The sequence below is a fragment of the Electrophorus electricus genome, chromosome 7 (genome assembly GCF_041902795.1).
Source record: "Electrophorus electricus isolate QZ-2024a chromosome 7, ASM4190279v1, whole genome shotgun sequence".
Classification (NCBI taxonomy): domain Eukaryota; kingdom Metazoa; phylum Chordata; class Actinopteri; order Gymnotiformes; family Gymnotidae; genus Electrophorus; species Electrophorus electricus.
This window is the reverse complement of record NC_137503.1, coordinates 22,867,501-22,891,500: the sequence shown is the minus strand read 5'-3', so window position 1 is coordinate 22,891,500 and position 24,000 is coordinate 22,867,501. Positions and strand designations below refer to the sequence as shown.

Here is a 24,000-nt window from a genome sequence, read left to right as displayed (position 1 = left end):
TTAAAAAAATAATGCTTTAATTAATTTGTATTATCATTGAAAATATGTATTATGTTAGTGGCGTTCCTCTACATCACATCTGGAAAAAAACCTCATGACTCTTGTTGCTAAGTCACCGTTAAACTCCCTTTAGCCCTTACGGGACCAGACTTGTGTGTGAGAGTGTGGTTGGGGGGGGGGGGGGTGTATTGCCTATTTCACATGTCACTTCTGCTTGTCCAATGCAGGTCAATCACTTACGAAGGTTACGGCAGTTAAAAGAAAACCCTCCTAGGAAATCTAACAAGTAAACCCTCATATATTAATGAACTCTGAGAGTCAACAGAGTATAGCACGGTATAAAAAAATAACAAAAGGGCGGCTATACCGGCAAGGTTCGTTTGGCAAAAATGTAAGCTTCCACGGTTTGTTTTCTTCCGTAAAGGGGTCAGAGTGAAGAAGAGAACATCCAAGGTTTAATAACAGAATCTTATATTTGTATATCACGAGGATGCATTTACTGGGAAAAAAAGTGTGAGATACACAAGCAACGTAAGAGAAACATCGGCAGACGTTTATGACAAGAGTTTACATAAGACCCAAACAACAATGACTTACTAGTTAATAGAAACATGAAACCAGGTGAAAGGGGGTAGAAATTGTGGCTATCTGTCTGTGTTCCAGCACAGATACAGATACAGATAGGTTCCAGTGCAGATACAGCACGCCCTGAGGTAGACAAACAAACAAACAAACAAAAACGAACCAATCCAACTCTAAATGCTCTTGTCGTGCGTCCTGCTAACCACCAGCCACGCCCTGTCCTCACACACACACACACACACACACACACACTGCCTGTGGGACATTACCCAGACTCAACTGCAAAACACTCCTGCATGAAGTCTCATGCCAAGTCTTGTATCTTGTACCTTTTGCCTGTTTGCTGTTTTTTTTTTTTTACCTTTGCCCTGTTGCCTGTCTTTCTTGATCCTGTTAGCCCAGGTCTGCCACTGGACAGTTTGACCGCTCTGCCTGTCGTCTTTTTGTGGACGTTCTGTGTTTTATTTGAACCTGCTTCCTGTCGTCTGTCCGAAACGTTACGGTTCTAATGTCGTGTTTGCCTACGTGCGGCCTACTGGGAAAGACAAAGGGGAGGAAGAGATCGAACGAGAGTGAGACAGATGGAGAGAAAGAAACATCTGCTGGATGAGAGACACAGAGAGCAAAGGAAAGTGTGAGTGACAAAGACCGAGAAAGTGAGACCGAGAATGAGAAAGTGGCAAAAAGAAAGTGAGAGAAAGTGAGGCAGAGAAGAAGCAGTTGGAGGGAGAGTAGAGTGGAGTTGGACCCACAGAGAGAAGGAGAAATAGAGAGAGAGAGAGAGAGAGAGGCCTTGGGACATTCTGACTGTGTTCTCTCTACCTTTCACTATGTCAACAGATTTGGAGCAGTTACCTCAGGGTAAGGAATCGCACCAGGATCTCTGCACCCCACCGCACACCCCGTCCTGAGGCAGTACAGAGGAGGGGCTCAGAGAACATGACGAAAGAGACCTTAGTGGGGCACACCCTCAGCAGGAGAGGGCAGCCAGCCTTCAGGCCCCACGTCTGAGTAAACACTGCTGGAGTAGCCAACACACATGTCCTGAAGGTCTTGGCTAATCGACACACTGGGTGACTTCTCTGATGTAAGAAAGAGCTTAAGATCTTAAGATCCTTTTCTTGTGCTAAATGTCAGTGAAAAGGAAGCCCAGAGTGGACGTTTCCTCCTGGAATTCTGAGCCGCATCAGAGCTGGAGTCGAACCGTTTGACCGCTGGGAAGTTTCGCTCTAACATCTGGACACAGTACAGTTTCCCTGGTGGATTGCTGAGAGCCCAATGATGATTGGTCATGTGTACCAGGAAGGAGTTAGAAAAGCGATCCCTCCTGTTTAGCCATGACTAAGGCTGTTTGATTTTCCTAGAAGCAAAGGACGTTGGGCTCGCCAGTCCACACCGGTAGTCCTGCTTCTCCAGAAGAACCGGTCCATCCGAAGTCGAGGCCGCACAAGCCCAGAACCCCAACTATGTGGTCTCGTAAAAAAAAGCAAAAAAAAAGCTACCAACCCCTCTGAGCACCGCACACCCAAAATGCTGCCATGCACCAGAAGATGGGTGTCAAACTCAGGTTACTCCTCGAGGGCCAGTCGCTGGTGTTTTCTCTGCACTGACTCAATAGCGGCGATCAGCCAGGAGCCTGGCACCGTTGGTCCACATTGCAAAACAGCCACATTTGTACGGGGCACTCTGTGACCCTCGGAAGCATCCGGGGCGTGTCTTCAAAATGCCGGCAGCTTGTACCGGCGAAGGAACTGTGAATCATGAAATCGGTAGTGTGGAAGATTCATTAAAGGGCAACGCTGCCAACACTGATCTCTTACACTCGATAAGGTCCAGGTGCATTTCATGCGATGTACAGTGTGGAGAAAGTCAGAGGGCGTAGTCCGTACACGTGTCGCTGTAACTGCTCCAGGGACTCGCCGCTGACGCTAATATGGCAGCAGATGGGCGGAGGTGCTGTAAGTGATCCTTAACGAGGAAGAGATTACACTGATGAAGAGGACAGGACGGGTAAGCAGACAGAAACAGATGGGAAGGGGAGTGCCAGAGAGAGAGAGAAAGATGAAGAGAAAGGGAGGGAACGCATGGGCCAGGGAGAGAGAGGGCGTGAGAAAGATGGAGACATAGTGAGAGAGAGAGCGAGAGAGAGAGACAGGTCAGGGAGAGGGGGAAGAGAAACTGGATGGAGAAGAGAGCAGATGGAAGAGAATCCCTAACCCCCCCCCTACACACACACACACACACACACAGTACCTGTGAGCCCTTCTTGCTCCCAGGGAGGTTGATAATGAGCGTTTTCCCACGGATGCCACACACTGGTCTGCAAAGAGAACATTTCCAATTTATATCATTAAATCCAAATCTCAAAAAAAGCATTTTCCAACTCTCGTGCGGCTCCCTGGCTGTTCAGCGGTGCAGAGATTAAGTTTAGGTCGGCTACTGAAGTTCAGGCTCGAACCTGAACCACGTGAATACAGGCTTTCTCCCTCTTCATGTAAAATCTCAGCTATCCAGGTGCCTATAAAACATGGCAGACTGTTTACAACACTCCATCATGTGATCCCCCCATCCCCGCCACAGTAATCAGTTTGCACATGAAAGCAGAGGTGTTCGTTCAGGAGCCTCAAGCCTTCAGACGCAAGTCTTCCCACCTCAGTAGGCTGGAGGCTTGGAAAGAGGATCTGTTTCCTCCCCCTTGTGTGACATTCCTATCATAAGGCATGATATATAGAAAAATGGTGTGGCGGCGTGACATTGGACAAAACTGCATGATATGGTCTAATATGGACTATGTCTAAAGAGTGTGAGATGTTTACTCTAAAGAGTGTGGGGTGGTTACTCTGTCTAAAGAGTGTGAGATGTTTACTCTAAAGAGTGTGGGGTGGTTACTCTGTCTGAAGAGTGTGGGGTGGTTACTCTGTCTAAAGAGTGTGTGATGGTTACTCTAAAGAGTGTGGGGTGGTTACTCTGTCTAAAGGGTGTGGGGTGGTTACTCTGTGTAAAGAGTGTGTGGTGGTTACTCTGTCTAAAGAGTGTGTGATGGTTACTCTGTCTAAAGAGTGTGGGGTGGTTACTCTGTCTAAAGAGTGTGAGATGTTTACTCTAAAGAGTGTGGGGTGGTTACTCTGTCTAAAGAGTATGGGGTGGTTACTCTGTCTAAAGAGTATGGGGTGGTTACTCTGTCTAAAGAGTGTGGGGTGGTTACTCTGTCTAAAGGGTGTGGGGTGGTTACTCTGTCTAAAGAGTATGTGATGGTTACTCTGTCTAAAGAGTGTGGGGTGGTTACTCTGTCTAAAGAGTGTGCGATGATTACTCTGTCTAAAGAGTGTGAGGTGGTTACTCTGTCTAAACAGTGTGAGGTGGTTACTCTGTCTAAACAGTGTGAGGTGGTTACTCTGTCTAAAGAGTGTGTGATGGTTACTCTGTCTAAAGAGTGTGGGGTGGTTACTCTGTCTAAAGAGTGTGTGATGGTTACTCTGTCTAAAGAGTGTGGGGTGGTTACTCTGTCTAAAGAGTGTGAGGTGGTTACTCTGTCTAAAGAGTGTGTGATGGTTACTCTGTCTAAAGAGTGTGTGATGGTTACTCTGTCTAAAGAGTGTGGGGTGGTTACTCTGTCTAAAGAGTGTGTGATGGTTACTCTGTCTAAAGAGTGTGGGGTGGTTACTCTGTCTAAAGAGTGTGAGGTGGTTACTCTGTCTAAACAGTGTGGGGTGGTTACTCTAAAGAGTGTGCGATGGTTACTTGCCTGTGTAACATCTCAGATCTACAGTAGGGTTAAGGCTTACATCAGCTATTCCTGATGATGGTATTCAGTCATCAGCAATTTTTAATATTTATTTCATTATGCAGTAAAATGATAATGAATAATAAAGAATAATCCCATAGCCATAATCCTCTAACAGCTCGTGCAACACATTATACCAGCAACGTTATAGTGTAACTACAGTGTCACATACTGAATACATTGTCATATACTGGGTACAGGGTCATAGCCTGAGAATCTGTTTTCCATTAAAGCATCCATTTTCCATTAAAGCATACGTGCACAGCTACACATTTTTACTCAGTATATTACACTGTAATATTACAGCCACACTGAAACAGATGCTGTAGAATGGTCACACTACTACAAAACTACAGTGCTACCGCAGTGCTAACTTAGCAAACCATTTTCTTGATGACTTTGACAATGGCAGTATTTAAAAGACTTGCAATGAGTTGTCAGCATGTGTGTCTTAAGCGTGACTCGAGTCCCACGAGTGTGCCTCGAGTCTGCCTCGTTTCCCTCCCCCCACCCCAGCAGGGAAACTGTAAATACACATTCTAAGCATTTCTGCAAAAGTATTAGCATGGCGATGTCACGCTTGCGTCCCAGAGCGTTCCCTGTTTCCTTGGTTTCCTCCCTGTACTTCCGTGTTTTCCTGCGTTCGTTCGGTTTCCTCGTTTACTGATCTCCTCCTATAGTTTTCAGCTGCTCCTTGTTAGTCTCATTGGTCTTCTTTGTAAACTCGGCACTCTGTTCCCCTCCATTCGCTCTCTCGTTGTGTTTCCTTCCGTCTGAGCCTCTCACGTTTTCTTGCCTGTTCCTTGGTTCTTTCGTCTCCTCTCGCTCATGTTGTTTGGTTGCGCTACTCGTGTTCCGGTTTTCTCTTCTTTCGTCTCAGCCTGGTTTGTACGGCGTGGTTCTCCCGTATTTATATGTTTATTTGTTTATCTGTTTTTAGTCAATTCTCTCTTCGTTACCACTGTTAGTTATTAGTCTCCTTAGTCCCTTTTTCCTGCTTTGTTCACTCATCAAACTTTCTTATGTTTGTTTACCTTTGTCATATTATGTTTGTTTCCTTTTGTCATGGCTTCATTGGAGCTTTCAGACATTACAAGTGAAAGCAACATATTACCACTAAGTTAAAAAATAATGTTCAAATGTATGAAAAAAGTTCATCGAAGGTATCAAGTGTCAAGCACACTGTTGTTCTTGGAGTGTTTACGTTTACTGTAATTTCCTTATGCAAGTCTGATATATTGAAGCTGATATACACTGATAATACGGCTACACACTCCTCCAGTATGACACCTGTGCTGGCAGTTTGTCAGGGGCCAGAGGAGGTGGAGCTTGCCTGCACACACCTGGAGAGGAGGCGGGGCATGCTGGACCACTCACCTTGAGAGCATGCCCAGAGGGGTGACGTTTAGAGAGCCCATCAGCATCGCCAAAGACATGCCCGGAGCCTCCCGCTCAATCACCTCTTTAGTAGCCTTTGGAGGGATGGAAAGAGGGTGCAATGAATAAAGACAAACAGATGGGGTAGAAGTCTTTTTGCTTTGCCATAACGTAGCCTACCTTGTGATAAGACACTTCCCCATAATGCAATAAACTTCTCATAACCACGAAGGCCCAAGCAGCTGCTAATACAGTTCCACATGCAGATGTTCACGCCCACTCTCACGCCCACTCCCATGTTCACGCCCACTTCCACATTCATGCCCACTCCAATGCCCACATCCACACCCACTCCCACACCCACATCCACATTCACATCCATGTCCACATCCACACCCACTCCTGCGGCCACGCTCATGCCCACATCCACTCCCTACACTGAACCTAAGCTCCCTCCAGGTGGATGGTGGATGTGTACATGTAGCAGTTGTTCCTGTTCCAAGCCCTCTCTACATGCAGTGGTGTTTCTCTACTCTAACGCTGACCTAGGCCATCAGTGAATATCTGTGGGCTCCTCCAAGTGTGTTAAAGCAGTAGATCTCATGGAACATATGGTGGCGCGTTTGGGCTCTGACCTGGGATGCTTGTGGAAAATAAACAAGCATTCCGGATTCTCTGTATTCCTGTTATTCATCATCTGGGATCTGTTACTTTTCTTCCATATATTAACATGTCTGTGGAAAGGCAGCAGGTAATTTAAGAAAGAGAAAGAGAACGAGAGAGAGAGAGAGAGAGAGAGAGAGAGAGAGAGAGAGAGAGAGAGAGAGAGAGTGTGTGTGTGTGTGTGTGTATGCAAGTGATGGTGAGGGGATTTTCTCTCCCTGGTGTGTGTTCTTTGTCCTTGAGTTGAATGACACTTTAGAAAGAGAGGGAATAGAACAAGGGAACAGATCAAAGGAGGACAGAGAGAGGGAGAGAGAGAGAGAGAGAGAGAGAGAGAGAGAGAGAGAGAGAGAGAGAGAGAGAGAAGCACATCATAGGGGTATAGCACATTTTTACTACACCAGTGAAGGGAAGCCACTGTTATACTTAGTACTACACACACTGGCTGGAAATTCATCCTAATTAAACAGGAGGGTTTTTTTTCTCTGTGAGACACCCTCTTCAGCATCACTGCTGGGCTGTAACACACGGCACTGCCAATCTGTAACACACGGCATTGCCGGTCTGTGACGCACATCTTCGCTGCCAGCCTGTAACACACGTTTTCCACTTATATCTGCCTTGCTTTCATCCCCTTTAACATCACATTAGGGTCAAAACAGCGAGGTAAGAGGTGCGAGAGGGGTGAAGGGAAGAGATAGCATGTGTGTGTGTGTATGTGCATGTGTGTGTGTGTGTGTGTGTGTGTGTGTATGTGCATGTGTGTGTGTGGTTGGGGGTGTGCATATGCCCCTGTGCTGCTTGTTAGCACTGCACAGTGATCCAAAACCCTATTTATTTATTGTTATCACAGTATTAGCTTTTGCGGTACTGATATCACAGAAAGCTTCTATATGCAAACGTGACCCCTAACTGATCCTACGCTTTGTTGTGTGCTGTGTGCATTCCTGCCCTATCAGAGACGTTTCAGATGAGAATGCTTTAGAAACACTTTCTTTTATTAAGTGCAGGCCGGTCTTTAGCCATTATCATTACGGATGTCCGCTGTGTTTTAATATACTACAAGACATATCACAATCACAGTGTGTAACGATACAAAGAGAATGTGGTATTTGGTCTTAATCAGGCAGCGTGCTGAAATTTAGGAGAGGGAATGAGTACAACTGACACTTTAAAAAACACTTTATGTTGACTGTGTGTCACTGCCAGAGACAGACAGAGAGAGAGAGAGAGAGAGAGTGTGTGTGTGTGTGTGTGTGTGTGTGAATGAAGGTGAGGGGGTTTTCTCTCCCTGGTGCGTGTTCTTTTGTCCTTGAGCTGAATGACACTTCAGACACACCATGAGAAAAGAAGAAGAATGCAGGAACAGATAAATGGAGTTCTGAAAGAGAGAGAGAGAGAGAGAGAGAGAGAGAGAGAGAGAGAGAGAGAGAGAGAGAGAGAAACATAAAGGCACACAGATTTAGCACTGTGTGTATGTGCATATGTGTATGTGTGTGTGTAAAGGAATGAGACAGCCAGATAGAAAATGGGTCTGTGAAGGGTCAGACAGACCTATGCGTGAGCTAGCAGAGGCCATATCCCGGTTTAAATAAGACTCTGCTCCCTTTTCCCCAATTATGAGGAAACCTCCCCCCCCCGGACAGTGTTAGTCCTGAACTGCAATGGTGCCCATGAACACACCTGCTCTGCGTGCATCCCTGCACTCGAGGACAGTCAAACTCAGAGTGGGTCCTCAGGTGACGGGTCTGTCTTGTTTACCCTGCATCCTACATCGAGGCCAACTCGCACAAACCACCTGGCCTTCACATCATACCTCTGCTATTAACAAAGGGGATTGGAGGGGTGCATGTAATTTTAAAAAACGAAACAAAACAAAAAACAAAACAGTACAGCATAAATTACTTTAACAAACTACTTCCTGTATGACATCAGTGATGCAGTTTCCATCAGGAGCTACTAGCCACAGATGGCAGCTGGAAAGCAACACGACACCCAGGGCAGCCTAGTTTTGCCTGACTGTAAGTGACTGTCCTGCGGCCAGCATCGCTGAGTTGCACGGAGGTGTCCAGTGGAAACACAGAGTTTGATTGCTCATCCGTGTCTTAAGGCTGAGAGAAATGTCTCAGTTCTCTCCTGATGCCTGTTCAACCTGTAGAGTTCCTCAGCGAGGTCCAGCTCCGCAAAACACAAGAGCGTGATGTCGGTGGTGATCAGCCAATCAGCAGCATGGAACACAAGGGGTCCAGCACCTTCCGTGCAGCACAGGGTATCACCGCTTACTGTGCACATGCCGACAATGCCGATACACGCGAACATGATTAATGGCTAAATATCAGTGTAAATGGCTCTGAATGATCAATTATTTGGTTGCAACCTCAGCAGTCTAAATAGAAAAAAAAATCATCCAACTATAAAATTAGTTATAAAATGTTAAGAATCTTCTGGCAAATTGTGAAATGGACCATAAGCATTTGCCAGAACATTCGGCACTCTCTAGAGACCTTGGCAAAGTGCCATTGTGCTCATATAAATGCACTGGATGCAAGGAACCCCAAGGCGATTTCCACAGAATACCAGGGACATTTAATTTAGGACACCGAGAAATCCGGCCAGTGATTAGTCCAGGAGCTGTTTACGGTCTGATATCCTGAACTTAACACAGATTAAGTTTCTCGGGTCTTCTTCTTTCTAAATGGTGTTATATACACATACACCATTTGAAATTTCTCCTCTTTCAGTATAAAATGGGTAGTCTTAATGCTGGCTACACGTTAACAACATAGTCTAGCTCAGTGGACTTCACTGCAAAATAACAGTCCAACATTGTAGACTCTTGTAGATAATGTCAGTTTAGTCTATGTTACATTTGGATGTAAACCTACACTTTTGTTTTCATTCTGACAGACAAAAAAGCAATCTATCATCATAAAACATAAAATTCACCGTTAGAGCAAACTACATACACAGTAAGTACACAGTAAGTAAATTACACAGTGTCTTATAAATACTGATGCAAATTCTTGTTTATTATTATCTTGTTCTCTTTCTGGTGTAATATGAGCGGTCTTAATGTTGGGTAGAGCTTATAAATTCCTTACTCTCACCAGTCTTTTGGAATCGGGATTTGGTTGTCAACATACCTAAAAGGAAATTATATTAGGCTACTAACCTCGGCCCAGATACGCAAAACTGGAAGGTAGACGGTGCTGGGCTAAGTTATTTTGCCGCATCTAGTTTTGTTTTCATACTGGCATATGAAAAACTTAGCATTCTGTCAGCACCTGTTAAGGAGGTTTATCATAGACTCGAACTCAACTTGTAATCAGAAGGTTGCTGGTTCAAGGCCCATCGTTGCCACTGTTGGGCCCCAGAGTAGTACTCAGCCAGTCGCTTTGGATAAAAGTGTCAGCTAAATGCCGTAAATGTAAAAATGATTCCACCTGCTCGTGCCATTACATTCGGTTCTGAGATGCACAGGAGGCTGTGCCTGAAAACTGGGACGGTTATGTTCCTGTACCAGGGTGACTCACTGCGAGCTGGATTCAAAACACCAGTCCCCATATACACAAGACCAGAGCTCACAGCGTGAGCCACCAACCAGCATGAACAGCTACCGAAGAGTTAGGGATCTGGAAAAACCAAACACAAAACACCGGGCCCAACCAGGAGCTAACAGTAGCGAAACCTCTTCTCCCTTGAGAAACCCAATACACCCAAGGCAGGATTTGAAGCACAACTCTCGGGGTTCACCAGCACGGCAGGGAGGTGGCATGAGAAAGCTCAGGTGACACAGTCAGGCTCGACGCCCCTGACAAGAGAGCAAAAGCAAAACTAAAACTGCTCAAAAATGGCTTTCCCAACCAAAGAAGTGGAAGGCTAAAGAAAGACAAGAAGAGACAAGGGAAAGCCAGCGGAGTCCCCAAGGGATGGGAGAACGAGGGGTAGACGGAACTCGAGAGGGAACGGTACAACTTGGAGCTGCAGAGAAGCTCAAGGGGTGTGAGAGGGAAAGGAGACCCAAGAGACAATCTGAAATACCGGCCTTGGATTCCAACAGAACATTGAACAAAGACCAGGCACCAGGGAGCCCGTGAGCTGCTGTTAAGTAGACAGGAGGACAGGTGTGGCTAATTACCTTTGATAACACTGGTGTCACCGTGTGTCTCCCCCTGGTGGCTCAAGGTGGTTTAAAAGTTGGCCCAGCCCTGGGCCCTTAGAGTTCCTTTAAACTTTTTTTTAAATTAGATTTTGAATCTCTCGCTCGCTCTCTCTCATATATATATATATATATATATATATATATATATATATATATATATATATATATATATAATAAAATAAATGTATACAAGAATATTATTTTAGAATATACCACTTTGGCTGCATACATACATTTTAATTATGAATTATTTACATTACATTTCCTGGGACTTTAGCTTTAGCAGGCTTTGTGAGGGAGTGTCTGCTGTGTCCCAGCTCCTCTGTGGTAGAGAGTGCAACGTTACTAGCCTGCAGGGCCGTAACTGGGATACACACTGTTCCGAGATCAGTGCTATAAAAACGTTACCTGCTTCACGTAAACCACACCAAGTTGGTTTATGTAAAATAAGCTTTGGCTGTTTCATGTTCACCTGGTTTACGTGACCCCTGCTGAACACGTGCAGGCCTAGTCCACCATTTTCTAAGCTTTCTGTGCTATTCTGTACAGTTCTCTTGTTTTTACCGTAACGTGTCTAATGTCTATACATCAAACTCTTACTCCTTCAGCTTATGAACAGGGTTAGGGTTTGTTTACACTTTATAGGGTTAGGGTTTGTTTACACTTTATTAGTCTCCCATTATTCCGTTCATCCATAAACTGTTACTTTATGATAAATGTCTTTGACAAGATATAAATTAAATAAATTATTTAACTTCACTATTTTACCAAGAAATGAAATAGATCTATAGATTTACATTGGATTTAATGGAAATATTCTTATTTCAGTTAATGCCAATTTTAACTGGGGTTATTTAGCCTGCCTCTCTGCATCTCTATTTCTCTGCGTATGGAACATTTTGTGTAAAGTGGTTACAATTACACAAAAAAGTTCAGTTCTTTGCATTTTGAGAATTTAGTACCAACTCATCGAAACATCCTTGCGCAGCGCTCAGGGCAGTCATTGTATGAAGTATGGTGTGCTTACACAGCTATTACAGAATACGTACCAAACAAATTTTGAGCTGCCCTATACTTTTGGAGTGCCCAACAGCACGTATCACTATGCTGGGTTTCTATAAAACACATAAACAACCAAAAAATGGAATTTAGATTAGAAATGCAAGGCAGCTAGACAAAGATCAGTGTTTATGATTTATAGTTCTAAAAAAAACATGCATCTAAAGGCTAAGCAGAAACACCAGGCGTCTGATGCAAAAGCGATGAGCTGAATGACTGATGGAGCAGAAAGGTAGGGGAGGAGAAAGGAGGAGCAGGAGGGTAGGGGAGGAGAGAGGAGGAGCAGAAGGGTAGGGGAGGAGAGAGGAGGAGCAGGAGGGTATGGGAGGCAAGAGGAGGAGCAGGAGGGTAGGGGAGGAGAGAGGAGGAGCAGAAGGGTAGGGGAGGCGAGAGGAGGTACTGAAGGGTTGGGGAGGAGAGAGGAGGAGTTGAAGGGTTGGGGAGGAGAGAGGAGGAGCAGAAGGGTAGGGGAGGAGAGGGGAGGAGTTGAAGGGTTGGGGAGGAGAGAGGAGGAGCAGAAGGGTAGGGGAGGAGAGGGGAGGAGTTGAAGGGTTGGGGAGGAGAGAGGAGGAGCTGAAGTGTCAGATTCAGAGCAGGGGGTGGAGGGATGAGCCATTTTAAAACCAGGATTCTCTGTACAAGTACACACGCATGTGCATGACCCTTCGCTTGCATGTACCTGCTGTTATCGTGTCGGTAAATATTTAACATGATCGTTTTTAACTACTTTAAAAGCACCGTTACATTTTAGCAATGTAAAGTAATATAATTAAATGTATACTTCATATGAAAAAAGGACGTCCCTGCAACTCGAACATTTTATAGAATACGTCGGGCTTTTGTCACCTCGCGTTCAGTTTTATTTAACACAGAGCACAGCTCCACACGAAACTTATGTCAGCAAAACACGGTGACCGGCAGAACCGGCACTTGACGTGACGTGAGCCAGCGCGTCCCAATTCCGCTCTCAGGAATCGTTCGTCCTTTGATGATGTCACGAAAGTGTTGAATTTCAAAGAAGACCCAAGGGCTTGGGGCGAGAACTGGGACAAGGCCAGACGAACGCCTTCTTCGCTTCCAGAAAACCCGGCCAGCCTACCTCTGGGGTGACGTCACGCGGGGCGAAGCCGGTGCCCCCGGTGGTCAGAATGAGGTTGAGCTCCTTCTCATCACACCAGTCCACCAGGGTCTCCTGAGGACCAAACGGTACAACACGACTCCATCAGTAGCTTAAAACATCTTCTTGGGATGCCAACACATTTGAAACGTGTTAAGTAACTGATCAAAAGTCGCCGCAGTGGAGTGAGATATGTCATAAGTGTATTAGCCATGTTTGGACGAATCCGATTATCATTTGGGCTACATTATTACTGACTGACCGGAAAGGATAATAAAGTAGTAATACAATTAATATGAATATAATTCATATAGTTACCGTATACTGGCTGTGTTGTTGTCTTCACAGTATGTCATAAATACATGCATAACACACACTTGTGCACACGCACAAGCCTGCACACATACACGCATCCGTGCTCACACCCGCGCGCAAACGCACGCGCGCGCGCACACACACATACACGCACGCACGCACGCACGTACCTTGATCTCATCAATTTCATCCGGGACAATTTTATAGGCTGAGATGCTTCCTCCTAGCCTAGAAAACAAAATCACAGTCATTTTAGAAGGGGAAATTTAATGGTACGGGCATATTAAAATTGAAACTGCATCACTGAATTGTAAATGTCATACTATTTGTTGTAAAATTGTTGTATCTTGTAAGTCTCGTAGCATGTTTTTAATCTCCGCTGTCCAGCTTTCTTGTTTAGAGGGTATGTGTTTGTCTCTCCTGAGCACAGGTTAGGCCGCTGCTGGAGTGTGTGCCGTGCCGCCCTCTAGTGGCCACAACACGCATCAGGACGAGAGCGAGAAAGGAATCGCCCGGGGCGGAAACTAAAGAGCGCTGTAGACCGGTCTTATGTAAGGGCCTCCTTTTTGCGTGGTGCGCTATTTTTAGACCACTGCTGCATCGCGTATCCTTCTACGACAGCAGCTGGAAAGTCTCCGGGTTCGTATCTGAGCACAAAGCTTCGCCTTGCGTCCGATGACGCCCGAGCCGGACCGCTTCATCGAGATTCCGAACAGAAACCCCGCTTCAAACACCGGCGACCCGCACTGTTGCGTGGTGACCGTGTTAGGCTTGCTTACACGTATTTATGTTAATAAATTTAATGTTTTATTCATTAATATATCGCGATATTCCTGCGCTCATGCGGTCTTAGAATTAGACCTATTTGAAATACTTCTACTTGACTGACCTACCTGAGCAGAGTAACATGGAAATAAATTAGCGCGTATATTACCGTGATCTCCTACTCCAAAACGCGGTGTACTATACAATCGGAATCGGGCTATTTGAAAGCGTCGTTATAAATCACTTTCACTTTGCTGCAGTCCTGTGGAGTAACCCTGCTCTAAAAGATTCCCCGCTGTGAAGCAAATTAACCTTACTTAACCAATTCTTGCATCATACGAGCTAAGACATGAGCTTCGTAAAAACCACATTTAGGGAACTTGGCAGACACTCTTATCCAGAGGGACTTGCATATTAATCAGTACGTCCGTATGCGTGCTTCCAGCGCACCCGACCTTGGCCTTACCCGCACCTCGCTGTCCTCTGTAACCAAGTAAGCTGTGACCAGTGTTCTAAAATCAAACATTCAAAGTGAAAACATTCACTAGCGTCGAATGCAGCGTTTAACTCCCGTTCGCTATTGCACGGTCTTCCAGAATGCGCACGGTTCCGCCCGAACGGATCTTGCGATTCGAACGCGCTGAAGGCGTTTAAATATACTTTCAATGCTCGCATACATTTAAGAACGTGCATCGAGTCGGTGTGCGCTTAAACCCGCTCCGACAAGTCTCCGAAGGAACGAAACCGATGATCGTGATTGTTTTGGACACGTAAAGCGGTCCTGAGGTTTTTTTTTGTTTTTTTTGTTTGCTTGTTTGTTTTGTTTTTCACCGGGCAGGATTTCCCCGCTAGATCCAGCAGACTCTCCACCAGACTATTGGCTTGAGTCGCGCATCTTACTCACAAATCCTGCCTCGCGAAATATCCCTTCGGGGCGGCGCGCAGATGACGCTCCTCCCAGGGAACCCTACGTACGCGCACCGCGTGCTACGACGGAGGAAGCAGCAGAAGGGCGGCTGGGCGCTTTCTCTTCTCGTGAAGAGCTTCGTTTTCTTCCTGAGCCTTTGCTCCTTTGTCTTCTCTCAGAGCCCACCTGTCTGTTCCTTTGATTTCTGTTTGTTTCTTCTTCAGTCCAAATGACAATACACCGTGCACAAGTAAATTGCGCCCCCCGTTTCCAAGGTAACCATTTGAGGTTGAGGCTTCTAGTTACAAGGAGTGTGCGTGTGTGTGTGTGCGCGCGCGCGCGTTTGGGATGCTGTGTTCTCCGTTTTGTTAAGTGTGTGTGTGTGTGTGTGTGTGTGTGTGTGTGTGTGTGTGTGTGTGTGTGGCCAGAACGTGGGCTGGTTTCCATTTTGAGTAGAATAGGTTTCTTTAGTGCCGGTTCTACTGTGTTTCACAAACCGATGCCAAATTTGGGCACGTCCCGTATGTATGAGCATACACACCGCTTTCTATTACAAGTGGTGCCAGACCAAGGCCAGGAGGATTGTGAAGGACCCCACCCATCCCAACAATACGCTCTTCTCTCTGCTGAGGTCAGGGAAGCGCTTTCGCTCCCTGAAGACCAAGACAGAGAGACTGAAGAGGAGCTTCTTCCCACAGGCCATTTGGGCCCTGAATCAGGGAAACTGATAAACTGTGGGGACCACCACCACCATGTAAAATATAACTATAAATATGTTCAATTACAAGATGGAACTGTACCTTGTGTACATACATATATATATCCATATATACATTGTAGATTGTGTATATAAACATAATATACATATATTGTACATACATTGTTAATATATTTTGTGTATATATATAGAATATATATTTCTCTATGCACCCCTGTTTTTCTTTTTCCTCAGTTTGGACAGAGCACTCTCAACCATTTCACTGCGAGTTATACTGTGTATGACTATGTATGTGACAAATAAACCAAACTTGAACTTGAACACACCCCTCACATTCTTACTGCTACACACCAAACATGTATGAGAATACACACTCCTCACATTCTTACTGCTACACACTAAACATGTATGAGAATACACACTCCTCACATTCTTACTGCTACACACTAGACATGTATGAGAATACACACTCCTCACATTCTTACTGCTACACACTAAACATGTATGAGAATACACACTCCTCACATTCTTACTGCTACACACCAGACATGTATGAGAATACACACTCCTCACATTCTTACTGCTACACACTAGACATGTATGAGAATACACACTCCTCACATTCTTACTGCTACACACTAGACATGTATGAGAATACACACTCCTCACATTCTTACTGCTACACACTAAACATGTATGAGAATACACACTCCTCACATTCTTACTGCTACACACTAGACATGTATGAGAATACACACTCCTCACATTCTTACTGCTACACACCAAACATGTATGAGAATACACACTCCTCACATTCTTACTGCTACACACTAAACATGTATGAGAATACACACTCCTCACATTCTTACTGCTACACACTAGACATGTATGAGAATACACACTCCTCACATTCTTACTGCTACACACCAAACATGTATGAGAATACACACTCCTCACATTCTTACTGCTACACACCAGACATGTATGAGAATACACACTCCTCACATTCTTACTGCTACACACCAAACGTATGAGAATACACACTCCTCACATTCTTACTGCTACACACTAGACATGTATGAGAATACACACTCCTCACATTCTTACTGCTACACACTAGACATGTATGAGAATACACACTCCTCACATTCTTACTGCTACACACCAAACGTATGAGAATACACACTCCTCACATTCTTACTGCTACACACTAGACATGTATGAGAATACACACTCCTCACATTCTTACTGCTACACACCAAACATGTATGAGAATACACACTCCTCACATTCTTACTGCTACACACTAGACATGTATGAGAATACACACTCCTCACATTCTTACTGCTACACACTAGACATGTATGAGAATACACACTCCTCACATTCTTACTGCTACACACCAAACATGTATGAGAATACACACTCCTCACATTCTTACTGCTACACACTAAACATGTATGAGAATACACACTCCTCACATTCTTACTGCTACACACTAGACATGTATGAGAATACACACTCCTCACATTCTTACTGCTACACACTAGACATGTATGAGAATACACACTCCTCACATTCTTACTGCTACACACTAGACATGTATGAGAATACACACTCCTCACATTCTTACTGCTACACACCAAACATGTATGAGAATACACACTCCTCACATTCTTACTGCTACACACCAGACATGTATGAGAATACACACTCCTCACATTCTTACTGCTACACACCAAACGTATGAGAATACACACTCCTCACATTCTTACTGCTACACACTAGACATGTATGAGAATACACACTCCTCACATTCTTACTGCTACACACTAGACATGTATGAGAATACACACTCCTCACATTCTTACTGCTACACACCAAACATGTATGAGAATTCACACTCCTCACATTCTTACTGCTACACACTAGACATGTATGAGAATACACACTCCTCACATTCTTACTGCTACACACCAAACATGTATGAGAATACGCACTCCTCACATTCTTACTGCTACACACTAGACATGTATGAGAATACACACTCCTCACATTCTTACTGCTACACACTAGACATGTATGAGAATACACACTCCTCACATTCTTACTGCTACACACCAAACATGTATGAGAATACACACTCCTCACATTCTTACTGCTACACACTAAACATGTATGAGAATACACACTCCTCACATTCTTACTGCTACACACTAGACATGTATGAGAATACACACTCCTCACATTCTTACTGCTACACACTAGACATGTATGAGAATACACACTCCTCACATTCTTACTGCTACACACCAAACATGTATGAGAATACACACTCCTCACATTCTTACTGCTACACACTAAACATGTATGAGAATACACACTCCTCACATTCTTACTGCTACACACTAGACATGTATGAGAATACACACTCCTCACATTCTTACTGCTACACACTAGACATGTATGAGAATACACACTCCTCACATTCTTACTGCTACACACCAGACATGTATGAGAATACACACTCCTCACATTCTTACTGCTACACACTAGACATGTATGAGAATACACACTCCTCACATTCTTACTGCTACACACTAAACATGTATGAGAATACACACTCCTCACATTCTTACTGCTACACACTAAACATGTATGAGAATACACACTCCTCACATTCTTACTGCTACACACCAGACATGTATGAGAATACACACTCCTCACATTCTTACTGCTACACACTAGACATGTATGAGAATACACACTCCTCACATTCTTACTGCTACACACCAAACATGTATGAGAATACACACTCCTCACATTCTTACTGCTACACACCAGACATGTATGAGAATACACACTCCTCACATTCTTACTGCTACACACCAGACATGTATGAGAATACACACTCCTCACATTCTTACTGCTACACACTAAACATGTATGAGAATACACACTCCTCACATTCTTACTGCTACACACTAAACATGTATGAGAATACACACTCCTCACATTCTTACTGCTACACACTAGACATGTATGAGAATACACACTCCTCACATTCTTACTGCTACACACTAGACATGTATGAGAATACACACTCCTCACATTCTTACTGCTGTGCACAGCCAGCATCACACTAAACATGCTCAACTGATTTCAGCGTGACTAGCTGTGACCTTTCAGGACAATGTCAAGGACATAGGCCATTGTTTTTAGGAAACATGCAAAAGTGATTTTAAATAGGACTCTGGTTTCTGGTTTTCAACCCCTCATATTTCCCTGTGTGTTTAACACATTGATTTATTTATTTGTTTACACCCAACATGTTTTTTTCTATTTTCTTTTTTTTTTTTTTTTTGGCCTCTTATCGAAGTCCACCCAGTCGCACCATGCCAGCCACCCTGTGATAACACATGTAATCTGAGTGTGCTTTGGAGGAAAGTGTCCAGTTCTTTCTATAAAACCTAGCAGACACCTGGATTTGCAAGTAGCTCTGTCAGTCAGCTTGGAGGGTGGAACTAAGCCCCGCCTTCCCACCCAGGGGGGGTGTGAGGTCTAGCATCACCATCAGGCACGGGAGTCCCGCCCTTTCAGATCACAGCTAATTGTTTCCTCGTCGACTCCAAGAATCGCTGTACACTGAACTGGGGCTCGATCAATAGGATGCAACCTTTTTAGCCAAATGACCACTCTGTTTAACCCTACATTTCCGTTTAAATTTATGGTATTTACCTGATGCTTTTATCCACTGAATACAACTTGAGCAATTGAGGGTTAAGGGTCTTGTTCAGGGGCCCAACAGTGGAAACCTGGCAATGATGGGACTGGCAACCTTCTGATTGCTAGTCCATTACATTAACCATTGGTGTTGTAGACACATATGTCACTGCCGTGTTTAGAACTGCTGTCCCAGCAACTATCTCAGCAAGTGGTCCTGAGTTCAAGGCCCAGTCCCATTTCTTACATTCCTACCCCTTGTTCTTGAGTGTCCCCTGGCCACTTGGAACTGAGTTACCAGGAGCAGCAGCTGAATTCCTCCCTACGAAATGGGACAACCCTTCCAGAAGCATCATCAGTGCTCACCAATGGTTTTTATGTAAACGAGCATGACAGCTTTCCACCAGATTTTGCCAAAATACTGTCCTTGCGCGTGGCGAACTCTCTCTCGCACCTGCTATAAGCCTCCTTTTGCAGTTGCCATTCACAACCTCGATTTCACGTAGCAGTCGGTTACCAAATAAAAAAAGAACACTGCTTCATTAGCAGGCTAGTAGTGGTGCTCTGTAGGCAACCCTACCAGTCTGCACTGATATCAGAGGAATGATCAAATTCAGCAAACTCGCTGCTGGACTAGTTTGGGCGTTATAAGCCTTCAGAATGTGGGATTGTCATGCACAAACCAGAAATAAGACGTAATGATAGCTAGCTACCGAGACATTGCAATAACCTATTACTAACGATTTTTATGCTTGTGAAGAAACGGACCATGATGCATTGAAACGACATTAAAAACTAGGATAATCGTTATTGTCATTTGTATATCTTAATGAATAGTGAACATTACTGCATGGCTTTCTTTGGTTGCTTCCACGGCCTTCTTTGCAAGACATCCTGGGAAATCTGTCATACCACACCTTTTGGAGTGCACCTCTGAAAAGCCTCAGTTTGGAGGGTTATGTAGCCCTAACAAATCACCCTACCCCTCTATCCCAACTAGAATTGGGACACCCTAACCCCAAGGTGTGAAAGCACAAAATGGAAAGGCAAGGCAGTCGCAGGAGAGGACCCCGTCTCGCACACCACCTCACATCCTGCGTCACACGCCATCTCACACCCCACCTCATACCCTGTCTCATGCCACCTTACATCCCATCTCACACCCCACCTCACACCCCACTTCACACCCTGCTTCACACCTCACCTCACACCTCGCCTCACCACGCCTCACACCTCACCTCACACCCCATCTCACACTCCACATCATACCTCACCTCACACCCTGTCTCAATCCCCACGTCACACCCCGCCTCACACCTCACCTCACACCCCGTGTCACACCACAGCCTGGCCCACTTCTGTAGCCTCAAGTGGCTGAGCAGACTGGAGCTGATGCACTCTTGCGCTGAGTGTGCACATGCACAGGCTGCCATGCCATCACTGGAAAAGAAGAGCCACTCCCACCACGAGTAAGAGATGAGAGAGGGTATTGTGAGAAGAGAGACACAGGGAGACAGAGAGAGGAATGGGGAGACGGGAGGTGAGACAGAGAGAGACAGAGTTATGAGGAAACGGAGGTGAGACAGAGAGGAATGGGGAGACGAGGAGGTGAGACAGAGAAAGAGTTTTGAGGAAATGGAGGTGAGACAGAGATAGGAATGGGGAGACGGGGAGGTGAGACAGAGAGAGAGTTATGAGGAAACGGAGGTGAGACAGAGATAGGAATGGGGAGACGGGGAGGTGAGACAGAGAGAGAGAGTTATGAGGAAACGGAGGTGAGACAGAGGATTGGGGAGACGGGGAGGTGAGACAGAGAGAGAGTTTTGAGGAAATGGAGGTGAGACAGAGAGGAATGGGGAGATGGGGAGGTGAGACAGAGAGAGAGTTTTGAGGAAACGGAGGTGACACAGAGATAGGAATGGGGAGATGGGGAGGTGAGACAGAGTTATGAGGAAATGGAGGTGAGACAGAGTGAAAAATGGGCAGACAGGGAGGTGAGACAGAGAGAGAAGAATGAAGTGACAAGGAGGTGAGACAGAAGAATGGGTAGACAGGGAGGTGAGACAGAATGAGAGGAATGAGGAGACAGGGATGTGAGACAGAGAGAGAGCAATGAGGAGACAGGGCAGTGAGACAGAGAGAGTGATGGGGAAACAGGTGAGACAGAGGAAGGAATGAGGAGTCAGGAAGGTGGGACAGAGAGAGAGGAATGAGGAGACAGGGAGGTGAGACAGAGAGAGGAATGAGGTGACAGGGAGGTGAGACAGAAAGAAACAGTTATGGGGAAACGGAGGTGAGACTGAAAAGAATGGGGAGACAGGGAGGTGAGACAGAGAGAGGAATGGGGAGACAGGGAGGTGAGACAGAGAGAGGAATGGGGAGACAGGGAGGTGAGACAGAGAGAGGAATGGGGAGACAGGGAGGTGAGACAGATGTACAGCCCCCCCCCCCCACTCCCCACACGTTTATAATAGAGCCCATCTGCTGCTGTGAGAGTATTAATAATGCAGGGCTTTTGTACTGAGTGCAGTTTTTCAGCACATTGCAGAGAGATACAGGAGTATGGGGGATCCTTCACTCCAGCCAGCCTCATATCATCTCTCTCTCTCTCTCTCTCTCTCTCTCTCTCTCTGTCTGTCTCTCTATCCCTCTTTCTCCCTCTCTCTGTCACTTTGTCAATTCAGTTTAATTCAGTTATTGGCATGACAAATATTTATATTTGTACTCCCAAAGCTTTGATGAAGAAATTGAGAACACCGCAAAAGGTAAAATAGATTTAAATCGTTTAAATCAAGTATTAGTAAATATCAGATAGGGAGTATTATATTACATAATACAACAATAACAATAACAACAATAATAGTATAACAATATTACTACAGTTACTACCAACAACAACAACAACAATAACAACAATACCCCTATTACCATTATTACATATACCACGAATGCTAATAATAATAGTAATTGCAATAATACTAACTAATAATACAAATTCACCTGTGAGCCTGTGCTCTGTATGTCTGGTATCTGAGAGGGTCACTCAACATCCTTCAGACTGTGGCAGGAGTGAACAGACAGCACTGCCAGTGCGCTGAACTCTTTACTATCACCAAGAACGTACAGCAGTCTCTCTCCCTCTCCCTCCCTCCCTCCCTCCCTCCCTCCCTCTCTCCTTCTCTCTCTCCCTCTCTGACTCCCCATCCCATCCTCTCTTCCCTCCCTCCTACTCACTCTTTCATAAAATCTAAGTTATGCTTGCTTTTCTGAAGTGCACTCTGCATATTACGCATATTACTAGGATTTTAAAAACTGTAAATATTTAGGTGTAAAAGGAATCCATTTTTGCCAAAATGGATCTATCATTTAAAAAGCTGTTCTTGACAGAGATTAACATATTTACACCTGATTATAACAGCTGGTGTGTTTCCTGATACTACTCTACATTGTCCAGCCCATTTCCAATTGTGTATTTCCAGTGTCTGTGTGTGTGTGTGTGTGTGTGTGTGTGTGTGTGTGTGTGTGTGTGCGTGCGCGTGTGTGTGTGTGACCCTTCTGCTCTGACAGAGTATTTTGAAGTATATTTTTACACATTCTCCTATATGTACCAGCTAAGGATACTTTTCTGAGCAGACAACTAAGCAGTTTTGTAAGTTGCTCTGGATAAGACCATCTGCTAAAGGCTATAAATATAAATGTAAATCAAGTCCCCATGATTCTGCTCCAGTCCTGGACACAAAATGTGACTCTGGGCCTTTGGCTTTATGTTTAGAGTGCAGGTTTAGGTAAATGGTCTTTGTGTATGTCATCCCTGTATTCTACAGTATTCTAGTTCATTGGTATGTTGGACTCTAACCTACTATACTGTACTTGGATATATTCTATGAGTAAATGACAAAGCACTTTTGTAAGTCCCTCTGGATAAGAGCGTCTGCTAAATGCCGTAAATGTATATATTTACCAGTATATATCTATAGATATATTTACCAGTATATATCATGTATGCATTCATTAGGTAGAGGTATTTTAGAGGTACATTTTGTATATGCACAATTACAGACCCATCAAATTGAGCAAGGCAACAAGCAGGTATGAGTTGTGCACCTAACAGGTAGATGCATTTAATAAAGTGTTGAGGAATGTATACTATTAGACTACATACGTGAGAGTGTGTGTATCTCTTACAGTGTGTTTGTGTAAGATGTTCCTTTGTGCATGTATATGTGCATGTGTATGTCAGCGTGTGTTAATGCACACGTATGTGCCTTTGTGCCATTGATGCATCTTAAAACATACTCCACCCACCCAGCCACCCACATACACACACACACACACACACACACACACACACACACACACACACACACACACACAATCAGAGACACGCACAGATCTTTGGCCTGATAAAATGAACTGACATTAGGCCCTCTGAGTTCAGTGTAACTGTGGCAATACAAGTCGACAGGTGTGTGTGTGCGTGCGTGCGTGTTTGAGTGTCACATGTATCCGTCAGATCTCCAGCAGAAAAACCCTGATAAGCACATGACACCAGCGCCCCCAGACCCGGAGCTGCTCTAGAGCAGATATTAGCCATTAACAAGGCATGTGACATGCGCTCCCTGTGTTACACGCATCTGTGCTATGACACTGATAAGCGCCTGTCTCGCACTGAAACTGAAGCGTTGGACACAGTACGGTGGCGTAGTGACGACACAAAGCTGTGATGAAGTAACGCAGGACTCGAAATGGTCACAAGCGAGGCAGACAGAAGCAGTCCCAGCAGAGCACGCTCAGGGGTTTGATATTGTGAGCAACTTTAGTATTTCTG

At 44.8% G+C, this 24,000-nt stretch overlaps 1 protein-coding gene across 13 annotated transcripts in view; it reads right to left on the bottom strand.

The window, feature by feature from the left end:
* Positions 1 to 24,000, bottom strand: part of gphnb (gephyrin b) — an 86,546-nt gene that overhangs the window by 37,270 nt on the left and 25,276 nt on the right. For 9 of the 13 annotated variants that reach the window (XM_027015632.3, XM_027015569.3, XM_027015589.3 and 6 more), the window contains exons 3-6: positions 13,230 to 13,287; positions 12,727 to 12,819; positions 5,744 to 5,838; positions 2,836 to 2,902 (exon numbers count right to left, since the gene is read on the bottom strand). In XM_027015632.3, the coding sequence (XP_026871433.1) occupies positions 2,836 to 2,902; positions 5,744 to 5,838; positions 12,727 to 12,819; positions 13,230 to 13,287 (313 nt within the window). Of the gene's footprint in view, positions 1 to 2,835; positions 2,903 to 5,743; positions 5,839 to 6,378; positions 7,743 to 8,089; positions 8,127 to 12,726; positions 12,820 to 13,229; positions 13,288 to 13,382; positions 14,697 to 24,000 lie in introns of those variants that run through there. The other 4 variants (XM_081717598.1, XM_081717597.1, XM_081717596.1 and 1 more) reach the window with 4 other exon arrangements.